We start from the raw sequence: 19,267 nt of genomic DNA on the forward strand, positions 1-19,267 counted from the left end.
ACTCGGGCTCAGCGCGGAGTGATTTACTGACGCGCAGGTTCGATGATGAGCCCGGGTCTGGCTGATGCTGACGTGAGCCGCTGGGTGCAGAACTCATCACAACTTAAAGAATGCACGATTCTCTCAGGCTCGAGCACGTCGGGCTCAGATTTAGTGGACAGCTGTGAACGATCGATGATGGCGCAGCTTAAAGAGGAGATTGATGGGTTATTGTTGTTGTGAGGCCTCTGCGATGCAGCCACACTGTCATTATCTCTCACTCCAGTTGTGAGGTGTTGACAGCTGGGGCCGCCTCCAGCTTTTTCCCTTTATCCCTTTAGTCTCACCATTTCCAAAATCAACAAAGTGCAGACAAACACGAGGGAGATGTTCATAGAGCCAAAGACGACAGAAGAGTGAATGTTGCATTGAACTCAGATGGATCTTTACCACGGAGGCAAGAACTTGAAGGTGCTCTTCAAGAACATCGAGTTTCTGGTCACTCACCATGCAGGCTGTCGTCCGGTCCATCGATTGGTCCAGAAAACTTAACACGCATTATGTATTTGACGCAGACGCCCCAGCAAGAGAGGATCTGTATCTGCAGATCATTATTAATGATCCATCTGTTGGAACCTCTGTTGCTCGGGGATTGAAGGACACATTTGGAGGAGGGACATGTGGAGGGAGTGTGTGTCCGTCTGCAGTGAAGGGTTAATGACCAGCGTCTCTGCAGGAGCCTCAGCTCAGACTCACACTGTGAATGATGGTGCACTAAATATTCTCTTTGAAATGGCTTTCACCTCAAATCATAAACATTATGTGATGTCATGAATATAAATCACAGAATCTGCCGAAGGCTCAAATCGTCCTGTTGTTTCTGCACATTTCGGGTCAGTGGCGGAGAAACGTGTCTTTTCTCTGACTCGTAAAAAAAGAGTGTGTGCGTGACTCGGCCTTGACTTTCTCCACGTGACGCCCGAATTAACCTCCACAGTCAAACGTTACAAGGCCGATAATGGATTTCTCCTGAGCCCCTGGCTGCTGTGGTGGCTCTGCAGCATTCAGAGAAGTTACTCTCTATTATCCAGCTGTTTGCTTCCACTGCAGCTTCCAGTGCAGAGACAAATTGCTCGAACACCTTTTGACTTTATCGCAGCAGAGTCAAAAGCAGCCGGGCCGCAGACAGCCGGTCGGCAGGAGATCGTGCGACCCTGATGTTTTTCTGACCCACTTCTTCACGTTGCACTTCAGCCCCCCCACTCCCCCCCCCCCACTCCCCCCCCCCCCCCCCACTCCCCCCCCCCCCACCCCCCACCCACCCCCCCACAGCCAGGACGACAAACGCTGAACTGAAATGAATCTGTTTCAGCCGAGAGGAGCGTCAGAGCCGCGGTTGGGCTCGAAATTCGCACATCAGGGGTTGTTCTCCTTCAGCTGGAGATGTTTTCCTCTTTCTAAATATCAGCCTGTGCGATTTCTTTTTGAAAGGTTGAAAAGTAAAAATAAAAGTTTTACACGCAACAGACGAAGCACGACAACAAAGACGTAACGTGTGAACTCTGCTGCGGAGATCACGTGATTCGTTTACTCTAATCGCTGCAGACGCTCCGCAGGATCGAGTCCTGAGACATCGTCCCATAAACACGTGATCATTGTCAGGTTTATTTCTCGCCACATTAACTAGAAGCACACGATGAGTAAAAGTCAATATTTCCACTCACCTGCAGTCTCCTCTGTAAAACCCTTTATTTCAGATCAATGATTATGTAAATCAGCAGCGATTCTTTGACAGCATCAGTTCCGCACATGTCTCGAGGGCGCTGCTCTTCCTCTACCTCGTTCTTCATGTGAGTTCAGCGTGAAGTTTAAGTCGGAAAACAGTCAGTCTCTCTCTCTCTCTCTCTCTCTCTCTATTTCCGTCACACCAAACACAGCCGCCTTTTGTTATCAGCCATGTTTTTTTTTTTCTGTGCTGCATATCTCTGGCCTGCACACTCGTCTTGTGATAGAGCTCGCCTCATGTAGAATGATATTCTGCATATTTAATGCTCATTGTCTCGTACCGGTCATCCCCGGCTCGATTCATAATTCACAACTTCATTTGTTGTCGCCGCGCGTTTCTTTTCTCGTTAAAACTTTAAAAGAGGCGAAGATTTGTTCCACGTTAGAGCGACGATAATGAGGAATGTAAATGGACACACACACACACACACACACACACAAGCATCTGCAACTTCTCACAATTGCAGTGACGTTCCATGATGTCTGCTCGGTTACAGTTGACCACACGACCAACGTGACCCTGATTTGTCTCCTGGGAGACGGATTTTTATTTAAAGAAAAGAGAGGATGAGTCAGGAAGACTGAGAGAAGCCGTTCTTCTCTCCCCCTGTGTTTCACTTCCTTTATCTTCTCCCTGTTCTTCCCACTTTATCTCAATTCTCCTTTATCCCTTTACCTTCCCTGCTCCATGTTTCTTCCTAAATCTCTCCTCTTTGTCTTCCTTCTTCCACTGTCCGCATTTTTTCTCGGCTCGCTCTCTATCTCGCTCTGCACACCCACACGCTCAGACAAAGATTGTTATACTCGAAGAAAAGCTCCCTCTACTATAACCCCGTGTTGTAAATCCTTTATGGAGAACGCTGAGGTATTTCTGAGGGAGGCATGTATTATCCAAGGTTTTGGCTGGAGTTGGTGCTCCTGCCTGGGCGCCGGGCCAATGCTAGCGCTCCACCGTTGTTCTGCAGGGGCCCGTCGCTGTGGAACGATGCGGGGAAGGCGACTGGCAGGAAGGATTAAAGTGTAAACACACAAACAAGGTGCAGGCCCGGAATAGAGAGTATAGGCGTTTCAAATCAGCTTCTCCAGCTCTTGTTTTATCGGCACACTGAACCTGTCGCACACATCGAGAACGCTGCAGAATTTAAACCGTGGAAACGCAACATGTTAGTGGCAGAAAGAAAAAGCTGCGTTATCTGAGGAAGATTCAAATAGCAAACTATTTGTAAAGACTGCTCTTTAAACTGGCGACAAGGTTAAAATCGACCTTCGCCCATTGGATGGTACTAACTTAATCAATTATTTCTCCTTTCTTTGTATTTTTGAGGTGTCGTGCTGAAAACCTGTGTGCGGAATCATTTGACTTGGGAACGGAAGCTTTATATAAGAAAGCTAAAAAATGTAGGTGCCTGACAAAACTGGGGAAAGATGGAAAAGCTTTTTAAAAGTGTTATGGAAGCTCGGCCTGAAAAAACATATGTGACGGTTTCCAGTATGGAGGCGCTGAAAAGGAATCAGGTACCTGTGGTGATTCCCTCTTATTCTATCAAGAAGCCTCAGTTAAGATTTAATCCCCAATTTAAAGGACACAGGATTAACTGGCATTGTACTGCAGCCACTAATGTGTGTGTGTGTGTGTGTGTGTGTGCGTGATGAAGGTGTGGCAGTGTGGCGGCAGCGTGGAGGTCCTGCCCTGCTCGAGGATCGCGCACATTGAGCGCGCCCACAAGCCCTACACAGAGAACCTGACGGTGCACGTGCGTCGTAACGCTCTGAGGGTGGCGGAGGTGTGGATGGACCAACACAAGAGTCACGTCTACATGGCCTGGAACGTTCCACTGCAGGTGAACACACACACACACACACAAACACACACACGTGTTGCATTCTGTGCTTTATTCTGTGCGTGGGAGGATGTGTGTGGGCATAATTGCACTTGTGGTTATTTGTGCTCAGAATCTCTAAGCAACTGTGACTGCTGCCATCACAGAGGTCACAGTGAGTCACAGGAGCGTGAACGAGGTTTGAAGCAGATAGTTTTGATGTGAATGAGACGGAAGCAAGAAAATGATGGAGTCTCTTCACGTGTGCAGCACTCAGCAGGAGAGGAAGCTTTCACAACAACCGGACGATCTCCGGAGCTTTCAGGCAACCGGGGTTCCAGCAGGAGGCAGAACGTGACGTATGAATTCAGCTGCGGAGTTCACGTGTTCTTTCTTTCTACGTGCACGGCTTCTCTTATTTCATCCTGAGATATTTGTCTCTCGCTGTGAATCCTCCAGAAAATGTCCTGCTTTACTCTCACGAGCTCACAGGACATTATCAGGAGTTTTTACTCGGGAGAAACTCTGTAAAGTCTGTGTATCGGACATTTCCTCTGAAAAAGAATCAACACGCAAAGAACAGAGGTGAAAACATAACCTCCTCAGTGGAGGTAAAAACACCGGAGGAAAGAAAAACTGATTTGAAAACTGTGACTCTCGGCTTCTCTGTTACTTGTTATTCTTACTTCAGATGAGGTTGACATTTACAAAGATGTCCACACCACTTTTTATTTCTTAGAACTTGCCCCAAGGAATCCTGGAGTGAACAAACAGTTTTTCGCGTCACTTTAAATCTTTCATGTGTCAAACGATCGATCGTGGTGAAAACAGGTTCGGTGTGTTGCTGTCAGTCGTTTGTTTTCGGGGCAGATCCCTGAGGCTCAGTTCAGCTCCATCCACACACAGTCTCTTTTCAAGCTTCCACTGGGACTCGATGCAAAAAGTGTCTTTAAAGTCTTTTTTGTTCAACCAACAGATTTGGTGACTGAGGAGGTTTTTAAAAAACACCGGCAGCTTTTCTTCACCGGAGATATTTGTTTTCTCTGCTTCCTCCTTTCACTTTGTCTGTTGTTTAGTTTGTTGGTTTGTATTTTCAGGAAAATGACTCGAAAGCTGCTGAACGATTTCCACGAAACTTGGTGGAAGGACGGGAAAGAAAATTGTTTCCGATCCAGGAATTTCTTTTTCACTTTCTTTTACGTAAAGAGAACCGATTTGTTCGAGTGTGTGAGAGTTGGTGCAGTTTTAGCAGATTTAAATGTGTGCGCTGATCGGACGTATAGTTCGATACCACCAGCGTGCATCAGCCCTAAGAATGTTTTGAGTATTTATTATGTTGCGTACTTATACGTTCTGTTCTGTGTGTTTACACCGGAGATCAGACAGAAACAGCATTTCATTCCCGTCCATGTCCTGTGGCAGAACTGACAGATTGTTTATGATACTAAGTGTTCGTTTGTGTTTGGGTTTATTTCCTTTCTCCAGAACTCGGGAATAGACATCGGGGACATCTCTGAGAGAAAGGCCCTGAGATCCAGACTCCGCTGTCGACCGTTCAGCTGGTTCCTCTCCAACATCTACCCCGAGCTCCGGTCCTACGGCAACACAGTCGCCTACGGAGTGGTGAGTTTCACTGGATCTAATCCAGGAGGCCACAGAGGGAAGTCTGGATCCCACCTCACAGTTTAGGAAACACCACAAACTGTGCGTCTCCACTCTGTCCCCTCTGGTTGTTACACACTGAGAGAATCTCCTCCGAGCAGAGCATTAAGTATTCAGCAGTATTTGAATTCATTATGAAATAGGAACAAGACTCTCTTTTAGCTTTATCTAAAATTAATAAGCTAGGCCTTTGTTGTGGCAGCTTAAAACCAACGAGTCATAAAAACGTGTTTTCATGGTTTGTTTTTTTCTCTTTTCTCATTTAAAAGAATAATCTATGAAGACCTTTAATTACAACCTCACACAATTCAGGTTATTCTTTTATTTAGATACACAAACACCATCAGCTCATAAAGTTACGAGGAGCAAACTGTTGCATGTCCAGCGGACACAGAGCCGAGCTGCTTCTGCACACGTGTTGCTGCACTTTTATCTAGAAACTATTTTAAATTATAAATATCTCTTCAGTCGTATTGCACAACACTTTTCTAGTGTTTCAAACATGTTGCAGAATCTGATATTCAGATATTTTATATTTTCTGCTCTGGAATCTCCTTGTCTTTCCAAGTGGACGTCTTCGTCTTCTACGAGACATTTGTGTTCTCCCAGTTTTCCGTCCGTTGCTTGTTAGAAACATCATCATCACGCCCACTCGCTCTCTTAACTCCTCTTCCTCTCATTCATTTAAAGTCACGTCCCCATAAACATGCCCTTGTGCTGAAACTTTTCCATTAATATTTAACTTTAAGTATTTCTACCTTTAAAATTTCCACTTTTCCATTAAGTCTGATTGAGCAGGAGAGCTCGTGATACCTGCTGCAGTTGTAAGGGCTCTTTTCACATCACAGCAGCGAGGCCGTGAGAGGACGAGGCTTTTTACGCCACTTAACTTCAGCGTGGTTCCTCCTCTTCATCAGCGGAACGCAGTGGGAGGATTTTTGTATATTTGAAAAGAAAAAAAAGCGACAGGAGCCAGAGCAGAATTATCCCAGTGAAGGAAGAAAAATTAAACCACTCACCAATAATTTAATAATTAAATTTTAGATTGGGATTGTTGTCTTTTATAACCTTTCAAAGAGGAGAGCAGAATCACTTTGAGTCGTGTCTTCTCTGAACTCTCAACTTTCTTTCTCTTCGGCCTTTCTGACTCTGCATGACTTCAACTCTTTCACTGAAGAGAATGAGGGGAACGGGAAAATTGAATTGATGGATGAAAAAGAGAGCGGCGTGATTCCGCTCAGACATCAACAGCAGCAGCAGCAAACGAGGCTCGAGCTCGGAGATCAGCCTCGGCACCACCTCTCGTGTTTGTTGTTAGATAAACACTTCACTCACACTGCGAGCTGGATGGAGCTATTTGTTGACGGGCGTGTGTGCGGGGGCTCGGCTCCGAGTGTGCGAGATGAAAGCGATATCGCAGCAGCATCTGAGAGATGTAGATATGAAGTTTACATGCTCGACAGAAACAAGCTCTCACAGGAGATGGGAGTTGGAGAGAGTACAAGTGTTCTGGTGTGATACCATCTGTGGATGCTGTTTATTCATCCCTCTCTTCCTTAAAGCCAGACAGAAGCTGCAGGAACGCTCGGCACGCACAAGGTAAATATTGAACAAATAGACATATTCTGATGAGACGCCTCAAGCTGTTCCAAATGAAACACAAACTGTTTTCACACCTGGAGCTGGAGTTAAAAATACTGAAGACAAGTTTCCCCTCGTTCCCTCCAGACTCCACCAACCACTGTTCATCAAAATGATTTCGACTTGTTATTATTTAATCAATTCATTGGATGGTCAAGTTATTTTTATTCCCAGAACAAAAAAAATTAAAGAGGACATGAGGTCAAGTTTTTATTTTACAACTATTTTTGTAATGTCAGGAATCTTGTTATAATTCAAGCAAAGGGGAAGAATCGTCGAGCAGCGTCGTTCACTCCACCATTTTGTTTTAGACCACAGTCTGTCAATAAAGACGGACGATGTGTTTCTGACTCCAGCTGATTCACAAAATCACAAAGCGTCCTCGGTGCCACCATCTTGATTTGGATCGACAGTCTTGTGTGGTGGAGCCGAGGTGTCGGAGTCCTACTGGTACTCACGCTCAACCGATCATGAGGCAATATGATAGAAACCATCTTTGAGAATGTGTCCACTTCCTGTCTGCGATGTGTCCACTTCCTGTCTTCACTCTGCTGTTGTGCCCTTGAGCAAGACTCCGCAGCCCGTCCAGCGACTGCTGCTTTGAACAAGAGCTGCGTCTGACTCTCTATGAAATGGGGCAAAGAGGGAAGAGAAATTCCCTCCGGGGATTAATAAAGTATCAGGTTATTGAACCGGTGTAATATGTGTGACAGCAACTTGAGATATTTGCGGAACAGAAAGCTCAGCTCGATGGTGAATCAGTGGAGAAACTCCCACAGGACGGAATGTGATGTGACTGCAGAGGAGCGTGGAGGTGCTGCAAAGAGACAAACTGTTCCGCAGATGGAAAACCTGCTATCTATAGGCTATGTAAAAGAGATTAGTAGAAAATGAAGATCTCCCCTCCCTTCACTCATCATAAACTCCAAATATTGCTCCTCCAGGACTCGGTTTAATGTGAGTTTGCTCCCAGCAGAGTTGCAGCCAATTAGTATTTTCAATCACCTTCTTCCAGTATTTAGCTCACGTCTGTGAGGAGCGGTGACGCAGAACAAGGCTCAGACTGCAGCTCTTAAAAAAAATAAACAGGCATTTCTATTCAAATCACCTCTTTGTAAAGGTCACTTGAATGGCGTACTTAAGATGGCTGCCACAGGATGTTTACTACGCTGCGTGAGTAAAGGTTCCGAACGTGAGACTCAGAAAGCTGAAGCACAACAGATCCTGAACTTTCCGAAGGCAGCTTTAACATTCACCTCTTACTCTGAATCCGTCTGTGAATTCCAGGAGCTGAAACAAACCAACACGCTCCAGACACTGGCAAAGCTGAGTGAAAGAATTTACCATGTTCAGGGTCGTCATTTTAATTTTCACTTGAACGGACTTTCTTAATTAGTCATGAACTCCAGAGAATGTCCCCATAATTCTGAGTTTATCTGCCCAGACACAACAACACAGAAGTCTCCGGCGTGTTCAGGTGAGGGGTGGGGCTGCAGACGGCGGGTTTAACGTAACGGGTTAATTCCGGTTCAGAGATCACATGTTGACATCGGCCTCCGTCACTCAAAGCTCGCGCGACAGCGTCATTTGTGTCTCGTGCGTGTATGTCGCAGTTGTGTGTCTGTCGTGTGTTAGAAACATCATCAACACAGCCGCTCACTGTGAATCTTGTTGTTTCATCACGTAGACACATTCAGTTTTTTCTGCGTTGTCACGTGCAGCTCGTCAGACGAATGTCAGGTGATTATCCAGAGTTTAGTGTTGTCCATTGCTGCAGCTCCTCATTTCAGCCTCTGTCACTCGGCTCTGACAATATTGAATTGCGTAGCTTCTCTATGACAGTCCCAGGCAGGTCGGAGCAGGTCGGGTTCGGTTGTTGAGGTTTGTCTGGTTCTTTAACATCGCCACTCGAGAAGAACTCTGATGTTTCTCTGTGAAAAGTGACGCACTCAATAAACTTTACTTTCAACTTCAATGTTCACATCAAACATTTGAAATAACTGCTAATGTTCCAAGAAAAATCAGTTAACATCATTAAAAATATTAAATTTTACTTCTTTCACGTATTGTAAATACATTCAGGGTCGACTTGAACCGGTGAAAAGCAAAGATCTGGGTTGTGAAGGAAATTGCAGCGGTTTTGCCAAAGTGGAACAATTTCATCCTGAATGTATCTTCGCGTCATCGATTTTTCATAATGGACGTCTTCCCATTCAGCTCGAGCTGCACACTTGACATCTGACCTTCTCTTGAAACTGCCTGACAACCTGCAAACTGAGATATTGATGGAAAAAGACTCAACCGTCGAACAGTATTCTTCTTTTCCACGATCTGGGTTTCACATACATAAGGAAAGGTTTCTGCGAGCTGATGCACTGAAATAGAAAGATCGCTGTGTGTTGAATATCGGACGATTGGTCCACGTTTCTCGGTGGGATAGCGTCAGATTTAAAGAATAAGCAGCAAACGAAATGTAGAGTTGTTTTTTTTTGACTCTCTGAGCTTCTGTTCTGAAGCTGCCGGGAGAGGTGAAGGTTAGTCTCATGTGTTTGTATGACTTCCCCCGGGCAGGCAGTAATTAGCCGGCAGTGTTCCCATTTGTCTTCACTTTAGCCACTCGAGTGAAGCTGTGTAGTGCACCACTCTGTCATAATGGCTTAATTAATAATGTAGAAGTGGAGATAGAAGGATGGATAGAGCGGAGGGAGGAGGAGAGGTGCAGAAACATGTCTCTGTATACGAGGCATCGGAATAAAACACTATGCTAATGTGTCTGTGTATCGTGTGGGCAGCTGAGAGTCGCATAACTTTAACAACCCACGACGGTTCATTCAGGCTCCGGCAGCAGTTTCATACTGATATTCAGTTATTTTAAAAATTGTTGGATTGCAGCATTTTTCTTTAATACACTTGAGAAAATCACCAGTTGTGGTTTTGTTGGATCGTTTGATTCGTTCGTTGGTTTTTTTTTAGCAGGTTTGCACAAAAACCATCGAGCTCTGGCAGCCTGTTCGCACTAAGTGAAGAGAGCAGTCGGTTTAAACACCTCCAGTGGACGACAGCGTGTGAGAGAGTAGTCCTGCCTTCGTTAAAATCCATCCTGTATCATAATTGCAGCTACATCTAATCAATTGTCCACAGTAACGTGCTGCCCCTTCCTCATCTCACAACCTTTCTCTCTCTCTGATCTTTCCCAGTTGAAGAACAGTCTGAGAGACGACCTGTGTTTGGACCAGGGACCTGACTCCGACAACGTCCCCATCATGTATCTCTGTCATGGGATGACTCCGCAGGTCAGTGGCCTCCATGCTCTGTTCTATCTCAACTCTTCAACGACGTGAAAGATAAAGCAGCAAAGATGTTACGAGAGGTGGTCGAGGATTTAGAGAAAGAAACCGATGCAGAGAAAAGTGACTCTTCATTCTCTGCAGAAGGTTTTTAAGACTCAGACACAGTCTGTGTCTGTCCACAGATATAATTTAGATATTATAACCGTCATCATTGAAGCTGCACGATCAGATTTCAGAACAAGATGGAGACACGATATCGGCCTGTTACCGCCCGCGGTCAGAAGCATTAGCATGTGACCGTGTCCACAAGAGGAATAATCGTCCAATAGTCTTTCTGCTTTTAGCTCTGGTTTGGTCTCTGTTCACTCCTGAGGGAAACATCTGGCTCCTCAGCTGCTCCACGATGTTTCCCAGAGAGTTGTTCGTTCAGTCTGTTGTTCGGTCCTTTGACAGTTTGAGCGCAGGTGTAGGTCAGTGGTTAGTTTGTTGAATGTATAGTGTTGAACAGGATCTTCACTTGTGACTGACTAAGATGGAAGAAACATTGAGGAACAGAAAACATTTTTTAATTATTATTATTAGTAGTAGTAGTAGTAGTAGTAGTAGTAATATTAATAGTAGTAGTAGTAGTAGTCGATTTTGGTTTCTATTTTACCAGAGGTTTAAACTCGAAGCTAAAAATCACAACAAATCCCCAAATGTCCACAAAATGAACAGTGGGACTTCCTGTCCTCCGTCTCTATGTCAAACTATGTTACTGCACCTTTGAATCTTCTGGTGCAAAGAGGAAATGACCCTGTTCGTGTGGGAGCTGATGAAACTGAGTCGTTTTGAGTAAATGTGGAGACTCAGTAACGTCGAGCTTTGTGCGTCTGTAATTTACATCAATAAGAGTCACATCTACACTCTGAGTAGCTGCTTAATTAAAGCAGAGATCTAGAGGCAAAGTAAATAACCGATCCGTCCCCAGGCTGTAATCATAATTATGAAGCTGTTTGTCATGTGATGTTTTGGTCGTCGGGTGAAACTTTTTATGCTTCTGCAGCTGAAGGATGTAAAAGTGACTCTGAGGCCGACGGACAGCTCTATCAGCCCACTGCACATTTAAGGTCATGTAATTTAAGGGGCAGTAAAAGTCTGCACTTATTACCTCTTTAATGGAGGAGCCGAAAAACACTTTTAACAGCCAGGGAGCGTGGCTGTGCATTTCCAATATTTACCACTTCGAAAAGCTCCGTTGCTTCACAAAAGAAATCGTATTTAAGTGTCTGCATCGAGCCGGACTCCTCGACACATGGAGCCCGGCATTAAGAGTGAGGTCGCCCCACGCCTCGCCCCCGTCGTCAGTCGGTTAATAACTCTGACCGGAGCCTGGATGTGCGAGGCGGGTCTTGTTCATCACTACAGCCTCAGCTGCTGGAACCGCACGATAAACAAAATGAGTTGATATTTGTTTTATTAAATTGGATTTATTCATTCAAATGATTCACACTTCAATGTTTTTCTTGAGCCGTGAACTAAATTATACAACTGTTCTTTGATGAAATTCATTGATTCTGTACATACATTGAAAAAGAAAATCTACATTCATGGGTTGAGCATGATGGACAGTGGACAGTGGACAATGGACAGTGGACAACTGGACCGAGACTTTCATTCACAGTCTGACAAGTTTCTAATTTCATAGAGATCGAACGATTCTTCACACAAAACACAAACAGTGATGCGTCCTCCTTCAACAGTGACCCGTGAATACAGGTGAAGTGAAAAGCTGAAGGTGTGGGTTAGGGTTAGATTCAACATATTCACATTAAGACTCTGATTTCAGATATTAACAGTGAACAAAGTGAAGCCTCTGGGCCGGTTCTCCTCCTCCGGGACGCATAATTATTCTTTATTATCTATTTATTATGAGACTAATGTGTTAAAGATCCGATGGTTTGGGTCTTAAAATTAATATTTTAAGACGAAGGCAAGTTCAAAGCCGAACACGAGCTTCTGCAGTTGGTGTGAATGAAAAATGCAATAGAGATATTTTCAGCTGTTACTGTAAACGCAGCGCAAATGACAAATGAACATTTGTTCGCTCATATTTATGTATGAATTCCAGCTCACTTAAAAAAAAAAACTGCGAGCAGTAATTTACCCACAGTGCACTGGAACACGTCTCAAGATAACAGAGGAATTTGGGGGTTTTACCAGGATGAGTCAAGATAGGAGCAGAATATCATTACACAGAGCGGGACTAATCACTTTACAGACTCCAGATATTTGGGCTCGTAGAATAAGAGCTGCACATGCATACATTACACGGCACATAAAAGTTATTATCTGCCCTGTACCTGCTGCAGCGATCATAGAGGGATTAGAGAGCGTTCGAATATAATGGATGATTCGTGGTCTTTTCTCTATTAGCCTAATGAAATTTCAGGCCTCGGTGAGTAAAACTACACAAACTGACGCAGAGAAACGAAACCGATCCACTGAACTTGCAGACTGATCTCAGACCTCCTGGTGAATGCCAAGAGGATGCCGTGCGTTAGAGACATCAGCGACGTGCAGCCTTCGGAGGCCGAGCGGGAACCGCTTCATAGCCGACATCAAAGTCTCAGATATTCCTCTGGTCCTCAAACGTGCCTTTATCGCTTTTCATTCTTTATCCTTTATTCATGTGGAGTGTCTTTTGTGATGTTATTCCCCCCAGTCTTTTCTTATTCCCCATTCAGATCCTTTTATTCTGATTTGTCAGATCCCTCAGATTACCTCCCAGTCTCCCCCCCACCCCCGTTCCTGTGTGTATCCAACAGAATGGACGGATGTGGCTCTGAATACCTGATGAACTGTTGAATGTCAACGATGCACAGCGTTCCTCGTTTTACTCTTTCAGCCGCTCGCCACAGACGCAGGGAGGGAACCATTATTTGCATCCTTCACCGCACGAAGGATGCAAATAACAAGAATAATGCACTTTATTTCTAAAGCGCCGTTCAAGGCCGGACTTACAAGGTGCTTCACACAATACGACGCAATATAAGTGCAAAGATAGCGAGAGAAAGGGGATGAAAAGAGAACATTGCACATAAAAACAGGGATTTCGAGAAGAGACGGGGATAAAAAGAAAGATAGAAAAGAACAACATGAGAATGATGCAGTATAATAAAAGCACCAGTCTGCACAGGTGGGTTTTTAAAAGCCTTTTAAACTCAGGCTCTGACTCAGCTCTTCTAATATAAGAGGGAGAGAGACGTAGAGATAGAGAGAGGGAGAGAGACAGAGAGATAGAGAGAGGGAGAGAGACGTAGAGACAGAGAGAGGGAGAGAGACAGGGATAGGGAGAGGGAGGGACATCAGTGTATTATTCAGTTAAGCTGTTCTTTACATATAATGCCAGTAATTGACCACAGCTTCAACCTCATGTCCAGTTCACGTCAGCTTTACGTGTGTGTGTGTGTGTGTGTGTGTGTGTGTGCGTGTGCGTGTGTGTGTGTGTGCGTGTGCGTGTGTGTGTGTGCGTGTGTGTGTGTGTGTGCGTGTGCGTGTGCATGCATGCGTCTACAAAAACAAAAATGCCAGGATATTGAATTTGTACGTTCAGTCAGAAAAGAACAAGCAGCAGGAAATCCTGCAGCACAGTTTAATGTTTGTAAGAGGCTGAGGAGGAAACGATAAAGTTAAACCGAGGAGCTGAACAACTTTAATCAAACATTAAACTTTGAAACACAGACTCAACACTTGGGACGGGAGGAAAAAAAATCTTTCCTCCAACCGTGACTTTTCTTACTTTGGAGACTTTAGACATTAATTTAGAATTTTCTGGAACGCTGGTGTTGAATTAATGATTTAAAATGAAGTTATTTCACCAGGGAGTCGGTTTGATACAAAGGAAACTCAAACCAATTACCAGACTTTAAAAACCTCGGATAAAGTGTGTGTGTGTGTGTGTGTGTGTGTGTGTGTGTGTGTGTGTGTGTGTGTGTGTGTGTGTGTGTGTGTGAGAGAACATGTTTGTTGGTTTTATCAGTCGCAGACTAACAAGCTTCCTGTATAAACAAACGCCGTCTTATGATAATAACTTTTTTAATACAGCACCTTTCTGTTCTGATTCTTAACCTCGTGTTATCTGAGTGTGTGAATGAGATCGACCGTGCTCGAACCAGTTCACAGTAAAAAGATGAAAAGCTAACACACCAACAAAGAAGACAGGACAATCTCATTTTGCTAACACAACATCTGGGATTGTGTTGGTCGGGGAAACACAAAGTAAAGATAAAACTGTGTCTGAAGGAAGTTCTTTTAAAAAAACGCAGCCCCGAACAAAACAAGACGAAACTAAGATAAAAGAAATAACATGAAAGACAAAAACAATCACCCGTTAAAACCAGTTTTCCTTTAAAAATATGATCATCCATCTTTTTTACTCTGCTTAGAATGAGTATTTCCAGCTCGTCCTGGGGGATCCTGAGGCGTTCCTAAGCCTGATGGGAGATGTAGTCCCTCCAGTGAGTTCTGGGCCTTTATCCCTTTCATGTGTAAACCTCCAGTGGAAGCACCCAGGAGGATCCTGCTGGTCCCTGTTACCACGAAGGAGCAGGGGGTTCACTCCGAGCTCCCTCAGTGTCCGACCTCCTCACCCTGAGGCTGGGCTCAGACACGCCGCAGAGAAAACCCTCACTTCCTGTCACCAGCCAGAGCTGGAGACAGGAAGTGAGGGTCGGAGCGTAAACCGACCAGTACATTTGAAAGCTCGATGATCCGGTACACTGCCGCACCGACCCGCCTGGCCCCCGAGACACTCCTGTAGCCCACGTGGCACGGTGGTACAGCGGTTACCTCTGCACCCAAAAACAATCCTCTGAGCTCGGAGGCTTCCTTCTGTCCGCACTTGTTAATGTGAACGTCTGTGAGGAGTTTGTTATCTGACATCACACCGTGCTCATCCTCTTTAAAGGAGCAGGAGGAGAGAAAGCATCGAGACCTCGGTCGGGAGCCGAGCGTCAATCTATCCACAGACGCAGGTTTAATCGCTCGTATTAGTGCACGTGCTCGTGCTCATACACACACACACACACTCATCGGTGTTGTTGTCTGCGTCGAGGTGTTTTCACACGCTCACAGAGTCAGAGCACGCCGCCGTGTCCGTTTGTTCTGAGCGGCGCCGCTGCTGTTTCTCCTTGATCTCAACTTTTGCTGCTTGTTTTGATTTCACGTCGACCTTGATCCTTCTCATTTGCTTCACTCGATTCTCTGCGATTCTCCGTCTCGTCTTTTTTTCAGCGTCGAAACTGGGCCAACGTTTGCATTCATCACCGCGTCCTCGTGTGTTTTTAGTTTGTTTGTTCAGGTATGCAAAACGCACTCGCTTCAGATTCAGCCTGGATCCGCCTGACCTCTCTCTCGCCCGGCTTCATCTCTTGCCACTGAATCTTCCCTCCCCCCTTCTTTATAATTAGATCAGTTACAGGTGGTTTGTTTATGTCTCACATTTCACATGAGAGCGTTGTTGTTGTTCAGGGACTCGGTGGATTTGAGAAGCGAGGTGAAGGAAAGTACAAGCAATGATTAAAAAATGCAGCGTGGCATTTCCGAAGGTGCATTATTTTAAAACACAGATGTGTCTCAGTCTTTGTTCTGTTCACAAAACAGTTGACTGATGGAGTGAATCAAGCAACCGAGCCGTCAGTATCGAGGAGCCTCAGGGGTCGATTCTTGGTATTGTTACTGTTTCACTCTTCATAACTTTATTCTTTCTAATCAGTTCTTTCAATGACCCGGAAATGTACTAGTTTAAAATCCTACTTTCTGTTTTTTTTTAACCTCTCGAGGTAACATACATGAAATAAAGTCGGTATGGACGAACTGTACCTCGTTAGAAGATCAGGTAGAAGATCCTGAAACGACAATTTTCACTTGACACCAACTAACTAAAATAGGAGCCAAAAATAGGAGCACGTCAACGAATGCTGCTCGTTCATGCAAAACAGTTTTACACAGATATTTCTTTGATGTCGCTGAAATAAATTTGCAAATATGTCGGAGATAAAACGAAAGAAATCCTCACGCAGACAGACGTTGACTCTGCATCACTAACCCCGTCCGTTGTTTCCCAGCAGAACGTGTACTACACCAGCTCCCAGCAGCTCCACCTGGGAGTCCTGAGTCCGACCATCGACGACGACGACAACAAGTGCGTGGTGGACGTGAACAGCCGACCCCGCCTCCTGGAGTGCAGCTACGCAGCGACCAAGCACATGAAGCTCACGTGGACGTTCACCCAGGTGAAGAGCGCCAACTCTTGTGTTAATGACTCTTCTGTGTGTAAACTGGAACCTCCTGCTGCTTCACTTGTCTGCCGGACCGATGCTCCGTGATCTGATGGTGTGCTATTTTTAAATAATTGAGCAGGTTTTGTGTCTCTTCCTCTCGCAGCACCTCTCCTGGTTTGGATCAATCTTTTATTATTTCATGCGACGGGCGTTTTAAAAGCACATCCTCTGCTGTTGGATAATGAGCTTTCACACTTCCTCAGTTTCTGACTTTTAACAACCCTCTGTCTCGTTTTTAATCTTCACACTTTTAATGTTGTCTTAAAAATGTGACAGATAAGTGGAGGGAGTCGGATAATTAGTATAAAGAAGACGTTACTGTATTCATGCCCCCAGCAGTGTGTGTGTGTGTGAGAGCTGTTTTTGTCCCAGACATCAGATTGTATAAGAGGCTTATTTAAATATCTTTCACGCCCGTCCTCTTCCTCAGAGCACGATACCTCACCACACTCCAGCTCTCCAGTTTCCTCCCTGTCTGTAGCTACTGGGCACACTGGCAGGGGAATCCACTTCTAATTAGAATCGGCCAGAGTCAGAAATCTCACATCTAACTCGTGTCAGAAGTCAAAGAGATGAAGCCCATTAGGCCCATCTCGTAAAGAAAGAAGTAAAAGTCCCGTTTCTTTGTGAAAAGTTTGTAAGAGGAGTCAAATAAGGCCGGAGACTAATGAAAGAAAGAAACCACAACTGAATGAAGGATTCAGGAGGGAAGGTAAAGTGAAATAGTTTAGAGTTTGATAACCTTCTTCATGTTAAACTGGATTCAAAGAAAAAGAATATTATTTATATGCACCTTTCAAGGAGATTTGACAAATCCAACGTGTGTGAGTACAAAACGTCAGCAAACTCTTTATTCTTATTTCTTATTCAGCATAAAACAAAATGATCTTATCCTGTAAGAAAATATAACAAGAGCAGATGTTTGCAGATGTTCCTCATCCTTATGAATTAGTTTTTAGCTCCTCTACATTTGAAAACTAACATGAAAACTTCTCCTAAAAGGTTTCTGGATAAATAAACGTCTCCACTTATCGTTGTGAAGTCTTGTGCACAATGTAAAGGCTTTAGTTTCAAAACTAAAACATGGATGAGAGACATGTAACAGGCTGATTGTTCAAGATTCAAACCGGTGGCTCACAGCGAACGTGCCGACTATGCGCAGTACACAATCTGACCAAACAACAATAACCCCCCGTCATCTCGATCTGTAACCAGATCCATAGTTGTGTGTGTTTCTGTTTATGCATTTATGATCGTGAAGGTTGCAGCTCCGTGGACAGGAAGCAGAAGTATAAACAAACTGAGAGATGAACAGAAGAAAGAAAGAGAGGAGAGCTGGAGGACGGACAGAGCGAGAGAATGAGAGAATGAGAGAGAGTTTCCAGGCCAGAGAGGGAGGGAGGCAGCGTTTCATGTGAAGTGGTCAGTCGGTACGTGTGAAATATTGATGAGAGGATCTTTTATTGAGCTGATACCGACCCTGAGGGAGCAGCCGTCAGAGCAGAGGAAGAGAGACGAGGACAACGGCTCTGATTTGTTTCTACACTGTTGTGATGAAGTTGGATTTTCTTCACTTCGTCCCAATAAAACATTTTATTTGGCAAACGCTGGATTCATCACCACCGACACCGACACCAGAGGAAGAGACGGACGACTCATCTCACCTCAACAACAACAACCACTTATACACACTCACTGTATTTATATTTATATATTTTTACTCCCATCTGCTCTGAACTTTGCACATTTACAAAACCCCAAGTACAATAATTACTTATCCTTTTTTATCGTTCTGTTTTTATATATATTTGCACTTTAATTATCTATAAAAATGTATAATTGATGAAATTATCTCTGTACAGACAGGGGTCTTAAAAAGTCTAAATTTTCGAATTAAAATGTTTTTACTTCATCACATCCTACGTGTGTTAAGAATGTAGATATTTAGATCTTCCACCACTCGTAGTTCTACTTCAAGCCTGGTTTCAAGTCCGAGTGAATTGGACCTGTCAGAACTTTTGTTTTTAAATCGTTGCTTCAAACACATTTTTATTGCAAAGCCTTTAAATGTCTGATTTTCTTTCCGACTTTATCAAATGTTTATTTAACAAGCAAAGGGAGCAATAGGAAATGTTCTGCATCTTAAATGGATTCGCCAAATTAGGAGGATTGTGGAGAAAGAGGTTCATCGGAGCAGCTCAGCCTGAACGAGCTCAGAAGCTTCGCTCCGTTAATCAAGGACCCGAAACCTCACGACTGAAAACAACAAAATACTGATGTTTATTAAAAAACACATCGTCTTTCCTGTTTGTCCTGTTTGTCCTCGTCTGTAGACGAGAACACTGACGTCAGAATGTAACTCTGGTGAAAACAGGGATTCTACGACGCCTCAGCTGAGAAGGAGCCGCTTCTCTAAAGACACAATTCAACATGAAAATCTCATCTCATGTGGTTTCCTGCTCGGAGCTCAGATGTTCTCTCCTCTCCACACACGGTGCTCTTGCTCACCACATCCTCAGAGGTGAACGACTCGATGATTGAGCATCTGGCTGACAGATTGCCGGGCTCGCTGGCCAACCGGCCGCCTGGCTGTCTGAGCGACTGATTAGTGTTCCCGCCCTAATAGCAGGGAATCGATAGTGCGGTCCAACTCTGCACTCTGCAGAATGACGGGCCGGCTCGCTGCTGAATCGAGGACACGCCGCTGGACTAACGCCAAATATTTGTCTGCGTTTGTGGATTCGTGCGCAGTGTTGTTCAAAAGTCT

The 19,267-nt window shown here is 44.6% G+C and overlaps 1 protein-coding gene across 2 annotated transcripts in view; it reads left to right on the top strand.

The window, feature by feature from the left end:
* LOC109643316 (polypeptide N-acetylgalactosaminyltransferase 18-like) overlaps positions 1 to 19,267 on the top strand; it is an 82,804-nt gene that overhangs the window by 58,371 nt on the left and 5,166 nt on the right. The window contains exons 7-10 of one of the 2 annotated variants that reach the window (XM_069528520.1): positions 3,420 to 3,605; positions 5,070 to 5,207; positions 10,085 to 10,180; positions 16,285 to 16,452. In XM_069528520.1, coding sequence (XP_069384621.1) covers positions 3,420 to 3,605; positions 5,070 to 5,207; positions 10,085 to 10,180; positions 16,285 to 16,452 — 588 coding nt within the window. The remainder of the gene's footprint in view (positions 1 to 3,419; positions 3,606 to 5,069; positions 5,208 to 10,084; positions 10,181 to 16,284; positions 16,453 to 19,267) is intronic. The other variant, XM_069528521.1, reaches the window with a different exon arrangement.

This window comes from Paralichthys olivaceus, chromosome 7 (assembly GCF_024713975.1).
Source record: "Paralichthys olivaceus isolate ysfri-2021 chromosome 7, ASM2471397v2, whole genome shotgun sequence".
NCBI lineage: Eukaryota > Metazoa > Chordata > Actinopteri > Pleuronectiformes > Paralichthyidae > Paralichthys > Paralichthys olivaceus.